This window comes from Acanthopagrus latus, chromosome 7 (assembly GCF_904848185.1).
Source record: "Acanthopagrus latus isolate v.2019 chromosome 7, fAcaLat1.1, whole genome shotgun sequence".
Taxonomy (NCBI): Eukaryota; Metazoa; Chordata; class Actinopteri; order Spariformes; family Sparidae; genus Acanthopagrus; species Acanthopagrus latus.
The window spans coordinates 23,005,315-23,019,800 of NC_051045.1; the positions used below are offsets into that span (position 1 = coordinate 23,005,315).

Genomic DNA, 14,486 nt, shown 5'->3' on the forward strand with positions numbered 1-14,486 from the left:
TATCTCACCTTGTTTTGACAAGAAAAACACAGAACTGCAGTTAAGTATCCCAAAAGTTTTAATAGAGCATTTATTTCCCAAAACAGGGAAATACTGGTTCAGACAAAATATTTGGTGAGCAGGTAAAATACGCAGGTAGTACAAGCTTATAAAGGTGTATTTTTCCATTTGATAAAATGGGGCTCTGGACAATAAATAGAATCTTCTGGGGGTTGACAGTGAATAATGGTGGTTGGTCTTGAATAAATTCATCAACATCAAACCTAACTTGAAGTAATCTGTTAAAATGTTGGCTGCATGTTTTTAAAACCTCACTCCATTTGTTTTAAATAAGATTTAATTCTCCACTTTAACCAATATAGCTTTATTTTTATAATTCTGTCTTCCATAAATAAATTATTTCTCTCTGTATCAAAAAGAGAATTCAAATATAAAGAACAATGGCTCATTGTGTTGTATGCTCTGGATGTACACACACACACAAATACAGCACAATGAAATTACATCAAAGACGAGCTACGTAGCAAGTCAGGAATTATTTCATCTCCACAAATATACACAGCCTCGCTTTGCCCCCTCATGGGTTGATTGAAATACGCATTTTAAAAACAGCAACATTAAATTAATTAAATCGGGTTTGATAATACACATACATATGTACACAAAGTGTGCCTTTATAATATACAAGTGTCTTTGTAAAAGATTAAAATGTAAAAAGCTATTGTATAAAAGATGGCAGTGATCCATTCATACGTCTTCTGCATCTCACATAAATATGTCAAATCTCTTTTCTGACAATTTGATTCCTTGGCAGTAGCATTATACAAAATAGAGGGGAATTCTTTTACATCTGATCCAGACACACACAGCTTCAACACATCCAGGTGGAGTAAGCAGATACCTCGATACAGCCCTGAACAGGGAATCAATGCTTACTGACTGCAGCAACATGGGACCTAAAGGGAACTTCATTCACATCTGGAGCTCCACGTCCACAACGACGACACGAGGGCAAACGCCACTGCTCTGTACGTCAGACACTAGTGGTTTGGTAACAGACTTCAGTCCAGGACTGTGTGCTGCCACAGCAACCTCTCCAGACCACAGTGTGAATACAGATTTGACTGGCAGCAAGACTCGGCCCACCTGCCGCTTTAAGACCAGAGAAAAATGCATAGTGGCTGGCTGTGGGTGCACGCAGGGCTCAGTGTCGCCCTCTACAAGTAGTTGGAGGTCACAAAGCCTTGACTGTGGCTGACTCGGCTCTGGTGGATCATCGCTCGGTCATATGCCACCTGGACAGACTTGCGGATGCTGGACTTGCGACCCTCCATTATGCGCAGCTTGTCCGCCGTGTCATCCACACCCAAGGGTGTCACCTTGTCACGTGGGAGCCACTGCCTACAACAACAAAGATATAGATTTAGACTATTAGAGGCTTTGAAGATGGTGATGACCATCTTCATTTTTTGTATGAATTTATAAAACACACGCACGCACGCACACACACTCATTTTAAAATGAAAAAGAATGTTTTCAAATGTATATACAAAAATAAATTTCAAGTAGTTACAATCCTCTTTGAATCGACAATTTGCCCAGCTGCTCTACATTCGTCTATAGAGTTACATTTGAGCATGTCTGTTTGACCCTCACCATGTCCGCTTGTTGTCAAAGAAGAGCACCAGGTAGAGCCTCTCATTGGTCTCCTCCTGCCTCTGCTCCCCCAGACGGAGGACATCTTTGGGTGGGACAGGGATGGGCACCCCGTTGTGCAGCAGGCCCTCTTCGGGCATTTCTGGGTCGATGATCTGGAACGAGCGATCAGTCAGTCTAAAGGGTACTCAAGTCTGTTTCTAGCACTCGCACAACTATTTTATGGTCTGGCGGACATCTTGACTATGCGTTTTTTCTCTCCAGATTCGGTCAATATCGTCCAAATCACTTATTTAAGTGCCTCTTCACCTGTCGACAGGTCACACTAGAATATGCTTATTTGAATAAGCCTTACCAGAGCAGGATAGGAGGGATATCCCCGACATTTGGCCCACACCAGTTCTAGAGGTTCCAGCTCTGTCTCATCCTCAGACACTTGGCTGATATGGCCTGCAAAATACCAGCAGATGTCTGATTATCATTTAACAAATAATAAGGACATGAACAGGACATCCATACATTTATACATTTTCCCGGTAAGATTGGAGAATTATACTTTGTGATGCAAAATTCCATTTGGAATCATTTCTGAGCATGAGAAAGGGAAAAGAGGATGACACACAGAGAAAAAAAAAACATACCGGTGTAATCTGAGTCTCCATTAACTATCTCCAGGAAGGGAACCTTGGAAAGAGCAGGTTTCCCGAGGCTTCGTTTGGGTGGTGAGCTGCTACAAGACAGCACATTGTATTGTCAGTGTGTTGTCAAACAAAAACAAAACAACCAATGACAACAGATACACTATGTCTCACATTTCTTTGTGGAGCACTGGACAAGGGCTGTATTCTGAGTCGGACCCGCCGTCTTTGTGCTTGATGAAGCCATTGGTCAGTCCTGAAAGCAAATAAAATCTCAGAGGAACTACTGCAGACAAAGACGAGAACACGAGCAAAACTGGCAAAAAACAAGGAGGATATCTAAGCAGACATATCTTTAGTCACAATGAAAACAACGCAACAGAACAGCGGTGAGAGGGCAGCATACATTAATCAGTGATAGGAGTGGGTGCAGGGGTGCAATTTGGCAATATTTGTTCTGTTGATCATGTAGACTGAGGTGGCAGAAAACAAGTTCCAATGCTAGCTTGTTTCCTCAGAAAGAGAGCTCAGGGTATCTGACTGCTACACAAAATTAAAGCTGCAATATGTAATAGTTTTAGTTTAAGACATTCAAAAATTCAATAAAATTACAAACAGAATGTGAAGAAATAACAGTTTTGACATTACAACAAAGATGTCTATGTTGTGTTACAGAGACATCTACTGAAGTGAGCATGCTAACCAACTAACCCTGGCCCTGAAAACCTCTTTCTCCAAGTGGTGCAAAGCTCCTGTGCTAGCAGTACAAATGCTAGCACATCACTCCCCAAGTAGTCCAGCTAGCTGCATGGTTAACTGAACTAACAAGCTAACTGCAGCTACAGTCGTGGATGTATTAACAGAATACATTTAGCAGCAGTTAGCAGATACTCTGGTGATATGCTGCCCTTTTTTAGGTGGTATGAAGTCAAAAGGTGGCGATTTTTTACATAGCGTACCTTTAAGTCTGACTTCGTAATTAGCATTATCTAGCTAACCTGAAGCGATAAAGAATATAACAAAAATGGAAAAAGATTTATCTGAACAAGTGTGTTGAGAAGACAAGAATGGAGATAAATTTAACTGTAACCTGCAGTAATCTATAACTGCACTCTAACACGTCATAGATCCCTTTGTATTTTTTTGCCGTCTGCCATTGTTATGCATTGAATGTTGACATTGGTTAACTGGCCTCTATAAAAAAAATGTAACGTTGTCAAACTTTAGTAAGCATCATATGTGATCACATACTAGTGAACGTTGTCAAGGAGAGAAATATGTTAGATGTCAGTAACTGAGTGAAGCTTCTCACCACTTTCCAGTGTATGATTTGGTGTCTTCTCCAGCTCATTATCTGACATGTCATGAATGGAGCTGCATTTTTCATTGAGTGCAGGGGGTCCTGGACTTTTCTGGGGGGTCTTAGATGGAGTGGAAAAGGGTGTAGAGGATGGGGTACTGGTTGCAGAGTTGGGTGCTGTTGGGGTGCTGCTTGTACTGTCGTCCTGCAGCCCCTTTCCATTCAGCAGCGGGCTGTCTCTCTCTCTTATCAGCTTAGTTACATTTTTTGCCTTCTTGAACAGCACTGAGGTTCGTCGTCCGACTCCCCCGGTGGTTGGCCGTGGGGGGGCGCTGAGCTCTGGCAGGCCGTTGGCCACCACCTGTCCTTCACTGTGCAAAATGGGAGGCGGTGATGCCGGCCACTCCTGTGCTTTAGTGCAATTAATGTTCCCTGTGGTGCTGTCTGAGAGGTCATCTTCGAGCTTTAGGCGTTTGCAGGGCCAGCTGGAGGACTTGGGCTCCCCTGTGATTGGCCGGAGGGTGGGTGGCTCCAGAGGTGTGTCCCCTTGTCGTGGAGGAGGAGCTGGCCCCGTAGGTTCCAGTGTTGGAGGCGATGTGGATTTAAGGTCTTCTGGAAGATGAAAGGAGAAAAATGAATTAAATCTCACTCTGCCTCTCCTTGCAATGAATGCCCATTTAGTATGTAGTGTGATGTGGCGGTGTAGTGTTCACACTGGAAAATGGTGTCACTTCATCATGATTTCATTCAGTCTAACCACAGCCCAGAGGGAGTTGAGGTATTCTGTAGATATGGAGGACCTTATCAAGACGAGTGAGTATATAACTTTGCTCTCACAACTGTACACCAGCAACATGGTAACATGGCAGTTATGATTCAACTGACACAAATCACACTGTTGTGCTGCTCTCCTCTACGGTATCAAGAGACCGTTGGACTGGACTAGCCTGTCGTCAGAAGTGGGATGATATGGCATGACTGTACGTGGCCAATGGAGAGTGGTGAGTCCATGAGAGTGATGTATAAAAGAGGTGCAGACATAGAGTGCACTGGGAGAGAGGAGTTGTGAGGCAGCCATGGCTAACGAGACTCTGTGGGCCCCTACTTACTAGACTGGAGACAGTGGGGTGGTTGGGGTTGGTGCGTGGGGGGGACCCTGGCTCAATTACCTGAGGACAATGTTCCGTTAGCTCATGTTCACAACTGGTCTCATTGAATAAAAGAGGCTTTTAAAGGTTCATGCATTGGCAATTTCATACTGTTGAAACATCACTGCTTTTCATCACCCACCTTTGTCCAAAGACAAAAGCCCGTTGTCTGCCTTGGTGTCTTTGTCGTCATCTTCCTCGTCATCTTCATCCTCGTCCTCATCGTCTTCTTTCAGATGTCCATTGTGAAGGCTGTTGCGGGGGTGCTGGCCCTGCCTGTAGCGGATGTTGTTGATCTCGCGTCGAAGCAGGCGGATGCGTCGAGTTCTGGCGCCGCTGCATCGCATGGAGGAGACAAAGTCGAGCTTTTCTAACAGTTCCTTCAGCTGTTCCTCCACCGTCATATGAAGCCGGTTGTCTGGATCCAGCACACTGTCAACTGGACACAACAGGAAGGAGTCAGGAGAAGAATGAAGATAGCATGCATTTTCCACAAAGTGACAACAAGTATGAGGTTAAGAGAGTTCTTTTTTTAAAAATGTTTTAATTTAAATTGTGGCTGATTTGCTAACCAAATACACACTCACAAAGGTGAGTCACATCAGTACTCAACACTATCAAACTAACAAGAAGAATCGGATTCCCAACATTGACTTGACAACTATGCCAGTATTAATATAATTGATTCCACATAAATGTATATTATTAAATTACTGGATTAAGGCAAATTTGCTGTGGAACTTTATTCATCGGTTCATAGCTAGATATACCGTTTTCAGACACTTAACAAAGTTACATCTCCTGGATGAGGAAGATTAACCAGTAACACATCATTTAGTTAGTAAATCAGAGAAACAACTGAACTGACACAAAAACACAGATCCTGTGAGAAATCTATTAAAATAACCCAGTTAATGCCCAACAGATGAAAATGTCAGACTCCACTCCAACTCCACTACACCAACAGCCTGAAATTCACACATGTACAAAAATAAGACATGCATCAGTACCTTATACTGACAACAATGGTGCTAAAGTGAATGTTGAACACATGAACATAAGTGTGACTCATTTTAACGCATCTCATTCAAACTGAATAGAGAACATGCACTCATTGAGTATTTCATATACACTGATTCCAGGACTGAGGTAAATGATGTCCATTCAGCAGTATTTCACTGAGAAATGCATCAAGTATTAACAAACACCCATCAGAGACATTTTGGAGCAGGGTCATTCGGTTCTCAGCTAGAAGTAAAAATAGCATCAAATAAAGTAGTATTATTTCTATTTAGGTACTAATTCATGCACAATTTATAATAAGGTGAGTCCATGCCAACTCACTTGGGGCCTCCCAATTCATGTCATGGATTTTCATGACGAAAACATCTATGAAATCCTATGGACCTTGTAAAATCCTATAGCTGTACTCCAAACACTTTTAAATTTTGAAGCTCGGAGAGTTTAAGATGAATATTTTGTCCAGACACACAGAACAGAATGACATCACCTATATGCCACAAACCAAGCTATTTCAAGCAGTTACTTGCACATTTCCAGAACCCAGTCAAAAACGGGCTCAGTAGGTATCAGACATAAATAACACCTTGAAATCACCACAGTACAAATATCTATAGATGAAATTAAACCACTGAAACTGACATTACAGCCAGTGAAAAGTGTGACAAAATAGCTCATTTCAAAGAATCCTTACAATGAAGGTGTAATATAACATCTTTCAATCTTTGACACTATACATACAAGGAATCACAAAAATGCTGAAACATAACTTGGCCAAACTTAAAAAATTCATAACTTACAAAAGTATTTGGAGTACAGCTGTAGGTCAGTCTCCTGAATTACACTGAGGATTCAACTTGAACTTTTTCAAGAAAATCCATGACATCAGCTGGAAAAAGTTCTGGGTGATTTTGGGTGAGTTGGTGTGGAATGACCCAACATCATGCTAATCACATCAGAATCTGAAATAATTTATTATCACATCAATTTAACTTTGAGCTGCATTGTATTGATGTAAATGTTTCTTAATTGCACTTGATCATAGACCACGTATCACAATAAAGTATCTAATCATAACAGAGGGATACATACTGACCCTTATCCAAAAGAACAACAGGCGCGTGCTTTCTACTTTCCTGCTGAGTACCATCACTGTCACTTACCATCCTCCCAGGTGCAGCTGTAGAAGTCTCGTTTCTGTGGTGACTCTGGGAGGAGCATGCCAGTGTCCAGGTCCAGGCCAGTGTTGGTGGCTTGTCGTTGGGCATGGCGCAGTACGGCTCCCCCTAGGTCTCGAAGACGCAGTGCTGCCCGGTGGAAGACAGTGTCCTTGGCATTGTAGAGGAGGCAGTTGGACACCATCAGGTTGAAGTCGGCCTCCAGGTCAGCAACTGAGCGGTAGGCATGACTCTCCAGTTTAGTGAGCATAGTGGAAAAGTCCATGGGCTGGCTGATGAACTCTAGGTAATCTGGGACCTGTGGATGAGACAGAATGGTAAAGAATTGATGAGGAGAATGTTGGCAACTAAAATCTACCTTAGCAGAAGTGTAAAGTACTGGACAGGTGGAAAACATTTATCAAAGTTACTCGCTGCTCAGTTTTAATGACTTTATTCTAGAGAGCTGCGAGGTGAGAGGGGTGCACTGATTCCACAAATATTTTACCATTTGTTTTTAATTTAAGGATTCAGCATCAATGAAGCATGTTGTATCTTTAGTTAAAGCTTTCGTCAAGCTTCTGACTGATTTTTCTCTGTACCAACAGAGGCCAAGTTCAAATAATTTGAAATGGTGTTAGAAACATACAACTACAGGGTCTTTATATTATCTTTTAGAGCCCTATGTTTCTTTGTTTAGTAACATTGGGCATGTCATTTAAAGAATCCTTTAAATGGAATAAAGAATGGGGAGAAACACTCCTCCTCTCTATTTAAACGCACTGGGTCTCAGTGTTGTAACAGTGAAATTACCTCCTTGATGTTAACTGGTTCAGCAAAAATCTGGGCTGTGTCCTTTTCCTGTAGCTGCTCCAGAGTAGAGCGGAGCAGCACCAACATCGGAGTCAACTGCATCTCCAGAGCGGCCTGATGAACTTTAACCTTTAGTCAACAGAGGATATGCATGTGATGTTGGCATACATGGAAACTGCAACCATAAATAATTCAGACATAAGTTTTTCCAGACTATGAAAGGCTAAAAAGATGAGAAGCAATGTGAAGCCCATACATGTGACGGGCTGTGTTTTGAAAACCAACAGAAGACGATGGTTTGCTGTATAAAATGTGATAACATCAAAATATTCCTTAAAAGATTTCCACTGGCTGCTCAGTACATCATTTGGCAATTGTGATGGCTTTTGTTTTCTTCTCGGTAATGAAGCTCAAACCAACAACACCACCTGCTGCCTTGTTTTGGCACTCCGTGGGTTTAAGGGGACAGTACCACATGAAAAAGATAAGTCAATGTATGACAGGCAAAGAAAAGGAACTTTTAGCTTTTCTATGGATTGAACAGCAGAGAGAGATATAGAGAGTGAGAGTGAGAGATGACAGAAAAGGTCCACAGGTTAGAGTAAATCCCAGGCTGCTGCTGAGGATTCAGCCTCCGAACATGGGCTGCATGCTCTGTGAAGTGAGTAGGGCTGCAGCTATCAAATATTTTTTAGAATTGAGTATTCTACCCATTATCCCATCGATTAATCGAGTAATCTTAAAAAAATAATTTTGCATTATCAAACAACAATACCAACTAAAGCATAATGAAAATGACGGGCCTTTTAAAAAGATCAAGCAATTGGCTTTTATTCCTGAATAAAAACATAAAAGGTAATTATTCCAACATCCAAAGGTATGTGTTTGCTTGTGTGCATGTGTGCGTGAGGGAAAGTGAGAGAGACGAGATGAGCGTGTGTGTGGAAAGGAGTTATTTGATGTAGGTAAGGTAAGGCTATTACTCTCCTGCAATTTAACACAAATTAGTTTCCACCTCTTAACATGATATCTAGTCATACCGACATCAGGCTATAGCCTCCACATATACCATACGCTCTAATTAGCGATGGAAGACTACGTTAAATTAGCTAGCTTCAAAGTTTACGTTAGTTTACTTTAGATTGTGTCGGTGAAGCTTGGTAAGCTGGTGTTAACAACTGGATGACTTCGGTTCAGATGTTGAATCATTGTTGACATGCTTTTGTGGTGCGCCAGTTGCAGTAGACATGTTGCACTTTGTTATTTTCTTTTTCAAGTGTAAAATGATCCCAAACTTTGATATTCACTGACTTTTACGGATGGTTTCTTGGCTCTTGACTCAATTCTGAACATAGTGGTGTGTGTCCGCAATAACAGTGCGTGTGGAAAAATGATCCCTGAGCTAAGCCATATAACGTGGGTGATAGGAATTAAACAAAGCCAAGAGGCAGAGACTTTGCTTCGACCATTTTTTGTAATCGAATTATTCGAGTTACTCGAGTAATCGTTGCAGCTCTTGAAATGAGGTGCTAGGGCACCAAACACTTTGTAAATTCTTGTTATCTATGCACTTTAGATCTTCAGTATTTGCAACATTTCAGAGACTAATCTTTGCACATTACCTGTTCTCGTTTGAGTTTCTCCCTCTTACGGATTAGCTCCACCAACAGCCTGGCCTTTTCAAGGTCATGCCGCAGCTTCTGCCAGTATCTCAGTGCTTCTCTTGCAGCAGAAACCTTCTCATCCACCTCAGGCTACAAATTACAACAAATGTTCTTATGTTCATTGAATAAATATTGTAGAAGAGAGGCAATGGATCACTGTAATTTTCTGAGCACAAATATAGATCAGAGTATCAAGAGTTTAGTTTTGTTTCTTGGCCTGACCTGTTCAGTAGTCCTTTGGGATTGGATGTTAGAGTGCAAACGCCGAACCAGCGGCACACCATTCCTCGACTGACGCTTCAATAACCAGTAATTGTGCAGCCTCTGCATGAACTGGTTTTTCCTCTGGAAAATGATTCCTTTGCAGAGGATATTCAGCCTGTACAACAAAAAAATAATTGCAAGTTTGTACAATCAAAATGAAAGACATCAGCTCTGGCACCTCTGCCAAAGAACAGTTTCTCATAAATTTACACTCATGCTTATGTTAAGTACTATCAAATCCAAAAATCTCCACCAAAATGGTGCTTTTAAAATGACTTTGCTTGATGTTTTGTACTTCTCTAGATGCCTTATAAATTTGCTGAAAAATGTCTTGGCTAAAATAAAGAAATAATAACAGCTTTTTGTTGAACAAGATTTCATTTAATTCAAAATAAGGGATCTAACCTGCTTGTGGGGATCTGAGGCACTGTCACTTGTGCTGGAGACTCTGGACTCTTCTTCCCTTTCTTTTTATCTGTCTTGGCATCATCTTCAGCCTTTCTGCCTTTTTTCGGTGTTACAGGACCCTCTGTGTAAGCACTCCGTCCTCTGCTCGCCCTCCCTCTGCTACCCACCACCCTTCCTTCACTCTCCTCATCTGATCCGGTCTCTTGTCCTGGTGGCGAATGGACCTCGCAAAACGCTGTTTTCTTGACAGAGAACGTGGTCCCGTTCACGTTTGTTTCTCGCACAGGATCAATCTTCATAAACAAGCCAGCACGCTGGGCACACGTGACATGAAACGCGGTGTAACAGTTGGCCTTATGGCACTGAATAGATGCGCCACGGCCTTTTTGCTTACACAGGTAGCAGGTCAGTTTCCAGCGTGCTGGGGGAATGTTATTGACCCCTTCCACTGGTTCTAGAAACACTGTGTTGGCAAAGCAGACTTCAGGGATCCAGATGGCACATACTACATGTGCCCAGCGTCCATCACTTGTCTGCTTGAAGGCGCCACCACGGTTTGGACATAATACACAGTCAACAGGTTTCTGAGGGGACTGGAGGCAGCAGCGGCACAGCCACTGGCCCTCGGGGATGTAGGGCACCCCATAACACTCCTGGTGCACAGCCAGGTTGCAGGAGTCACAGAAGAGGATGACGTTGCTGTTGAGGCACTCATCATCCAGGCACACGCAGCAGAAGGCATCATCGTCAATAGTGGTCTGGGAGGGTGCCCGACTGCGGGCTTCCTGGTACGCCTCCTCCTCCAGCCGGTCCACCAGCAGCTCAAAGGTGTCTGGTGAGACAGCTGAGTATCCCTCTGATGTCCGACCAGCATTTACCATCTCCAGCCAGGCAGTGTCCTCTTCGTCCATGTCATATTCTGCCTCAGCTTCCTGCTCCTCAGCTGAGCGTTCAATGTAACGATAATATGCCGTAGGCAGAGGAGGTGCCTCGACTGGTGTGAAGGTTTCTAGAATGTGAAACTTAGGTTCAGGGAGGGTCATGTGGTGATTATGTGATGCATTTATCTTTTCAGGTGTTTGCGGATGTGAATTGGGGCAGTGGTTCTTGGAAGGTGGTGGCGATTTGATTGGAGGACATTTTGAGTCTTTCCTGCGACCTCTAGGTGTAACAGGTTTGCGGACTGTTTGGGCACTGCTGGTAGGAGATGATGTCTGCTCACTATTCTCCTTGTTGCTGTTACACTCACTAATGTCCTGAGCCATCATCTCATCATCGGTAATGACCTCCAAGGGCTCCAGAATAGAGATGCGGTGAAGCCTGCCATCCAGTTCCACCTCGACCACCTTCTGGGCCTGGGCATATGTCAGGGTTTCTCTGCTTGGAGAGGCTTTGAGGCTGTAAGGGGATGGGGATCGTTGGCGGGCACCCCCACGCCCACCAACAGTCCCATTGGGTTTCTTGACATCAGCTCCACCTCCTGCAGCCACCTGGCCTTTTCGACGTGGCTTCCTCATAGGCCACCAATCACACGTTCCCTCCTGTAGGTTTAAAAATAAATAGTTAAGTCAGTCAGTCTTTATCAAATATAGTATCTACAACATATTCTTGTACTATATACAAAAACATTGTGTGTAGTGTTAAAAATAAGCATTTCATGGTGCTTCAGTAGAATATGAAAATGTTTTGCCATTTTTCCAACTTTTAAGCATAGCACTCTTAAATGTTACATTCAAAGAAAGACAATGTCCAAAACGTTTTGTTGTGTTATCTTAAGTAAGTGTCTGGTTATTAACTTATTTGTATCCAGCCATATTCATAGATTCATTGCAGCGTAATTTCCCAGTGAGATCATAATAAAATATTCACAGGCCAAAGCAAAATCTTATGCCATTGCTTTAACAATGTCATGAAAAAAGGCTTGAAGATGCTTAGCATGATTTGACATTCTTGACATATTGAGTCATTCCAAAAAGTCTATGTCGTGAATTGTATTTTACTGCAGTGTTTAGGCAGGACTATGGCCAGCATCACCTGTGGTGTAAAACATTCCTTCACACACCTCAACTCGCGTTACTCACTAAATCAGTGCGGCTAAAGGCAAAGACCAATGTAGTGACAGCTGTCAATCTGAAGATTAGACGTAATTGTCAAAATACACACGGCCAGTAAAGAACAAATAATCTGTAATTAGATTCCTCTCGACTTTATCTCATAAAATGTTGGCAACTACTATCAGGGCTGCCCACAACAGAAGGGCTCGTCCAATGAACTTTCAGGATGGTTTGACTGATCCACCCCAGAGCCAATCAGCTTTAAGAGTACGGCGGTCTGAACTGCTCGGTGTCCTTATTTCGGGAGTAAAATGTCAGCCATATTTACAGTTTTCAAATTATGTTAAAAGCATTCCTATGGCTAAATGTTTGAAGCAGGTTTGTAATATCGAAGCAGTGCTTCATATGTTCAAGTTGGGATGAGAAAGGCTCTCTGACATAAAGGTGCAGCGACAAGTTAGGTGGTTGAAGATACCAGCTAACAGCTAGCCAACCTGCTAACTTTAACAAATGGGCAGTACCAACGTTAGCTGGCTTGATATTTTTTAACGTTGACAAGGACCTAGACAAGTTGAATTGTTTCTCGCTAAAATGGAGTTAAAAGTTATGAGCTACTTTGCAATAAAGCAACAGTAGTAGCAAACTTAGACCTTACCTATTATGGCAATTGAGTGACACAGGTAGCTCGACAGCCGGCGGTCTAAAGCCGCTTCCACAGTAATGGTTGCCTAGCCAGCCGCCTTACTTGCTGTAGTCCTGGAGCTAATAGCTACCGTTAGCCAGCTACAGTTTGCTGGCACAGCCGGTATATTTAGCCAATTTATAACGCTTCCGTTTCTTCACAACGCGGCGTTTGGGAGGCGAGAAGTCAACCCCAAAGGTTTACTGATAATACGAGTGGTATACTTGCATTAAAAAATTGAGAAACAGCTTATTGTCGACCCAATTTTGTGAGAAGGAGAAATGGTAGCCTCCTTCGGCTAGCTGGCTAGCTATTTGGGTCTAGAGTCTTTACTAAATCGAAATGAGCTAAAGTGAAAACACAAGACTTCCGGATACATCTTTCAAAATAAAGTCCTTGTTGAAGTCAGTTTAAACTGCTAAAAATCATTATATTTGAGGTGAGACCGAATTGAATGTTTTTCCCTGCTAACACGTCCCGTTCACATTATTCCAATGCAGTAGAGTTCAGTCATTGGCAGAGTGCTTTAACCGAAGTTATAGATACAGTGAAAAAAGGCACTGGCAGCATTATGGAGGGAGGTCTAGCTATTTGGTGGGCTATAAAATGCAGATATTACGTCCCACACCTTTTATTTACATGTCTATATTTGTAATTGAGTTGATGCACCATGACTCAATATATTATTACTTTACATATTATATGTATTGATATTAAGTAATATTTTAATGTTGACTTACTGTTTCCTGCTAGAAAAACGCTGTTCTCTTCGGACGTCTGATTTTATTGCATCCCTCCACAGTGCGTGTAATGTTCAGTGTTTTGCTTCTAACTTGTTGTCAAATTGTGTAATTGTCGGCTTTCGTTACGTGTCACTTTCTATGGGCAACTTGGGACAAATAATTTTAAAATGGTGTATTGCTTTTTCCTGTCTTGATCTGACAAATAGGTGCACAGAATGAGATAAAACTCGACTCGTGGGTAGGCATTTGTATAATTGTACGTTCTTTTATTTTGACGGCAACATGTCTACCTTCCGCTTTTATGTAGCCTGTGGGCTACCTTGATAACAGCAGATTGATACAAGTTTAGCCGGCCCCCTGAACGTCACCAGACCATGATTTTCGCGCGCAAGCCACTTAACGGGGTCAGTGACAGATCACTGTTTGTACTGATCCTGGTGCATCTTTACTCTTTATAAATGTGTAGATTTTAATCCAGACAAGCCCTCTCAGAACAGTGCCCTGAACTCAACCCAGATGGAGTAGAAACCTGATACCCCATCCTGTCACCACCTGTACATAAAGCATGTGCACACACATGCAGGCTTGTGGATCGAATTGTTTATTCTATTCACATGCACACACCCACACACACGCACACACATACATGCCCAGAAATAGACCCTTGTCATATTTATATAACACATTTTAAATTATGGGCAGCAATATGTCCAGTGCAAAATCCCCAATCAAAAAGATAGCACAACTGATTGAACAGAATATCCTTAACCCTAATGAATAACCTCTATGCAATAATATACACCACACACTCTAAATGTACCAAGGGTTTAGCTTAGAATTGTGTGCAAGACTGAAGTTACAATATATACAGCATGGCAGAAAATACAGTAGTTTGTATTGATACAAACATCATACACACTGTCAGGTCACATGTGCCAC

At 42.3% G+C, this 14,486-nt stretch overlaps 1 protein-coding gene across 3 annotated transcripts; it reads right to left on the minus strand.

Annotated features, from left to right (window-relative positions):
• Positions 1 to 40: 40 nt before the first annotated feature.
• On the minus strand, positions 41 to 13,151 carry brpf3b (bromodomain and PHD finger containing, 3b). 3 transcript variants are annotated; one of them, XM_037103906.1, is made up of 13 exons: positions 12,778 to 13,151; positions 10,066 to 11,609; positions 9,619 to 9,775; positions 9,355 to 9,486; positions 7,733 to 7,861; positions 6,926 to 7,238; positions 4,885 to 5,181; positions 3,607 to 4,203; positions 2,469 to 2,550; positions 2,298 to 2,386; positions 2,012 to 2,106; positions 1,657 to 1,811; positions 41 to 1,401 (listed from the first exon to the last, which is right to left on the minus strand). In XM_037103906.1, the coding sequence occupies exons 2-13, from the start codon at positions 11,583 to 11,585 to the stop codon at positions 1,218 to 1,220; spliced, it is 3,750 nt and encodes a 1,249-aa protein (XP_036959801.1). In that variant the 5' UTR covers positions 11,586 to 11,609; positions 12,778 to 13,151; the 3' UTR covers positions 41 to 1,217. The 3 variants fall into 3 exon arrangements, with proteins under 3 accessions (XP_036959801.1, XP_036959802.1, XP_036959800.1); XM_037103907.1 differs by having other exon boundaries at positions 2,298 to 2,383; positions 3,607 to 4,206; XM_037103905.1 differs by having other exon boundaries at positions 3,607 to 4,206.
• Positions 13,152 to 14,486: the final 1,335 nt, after the last annotated feature.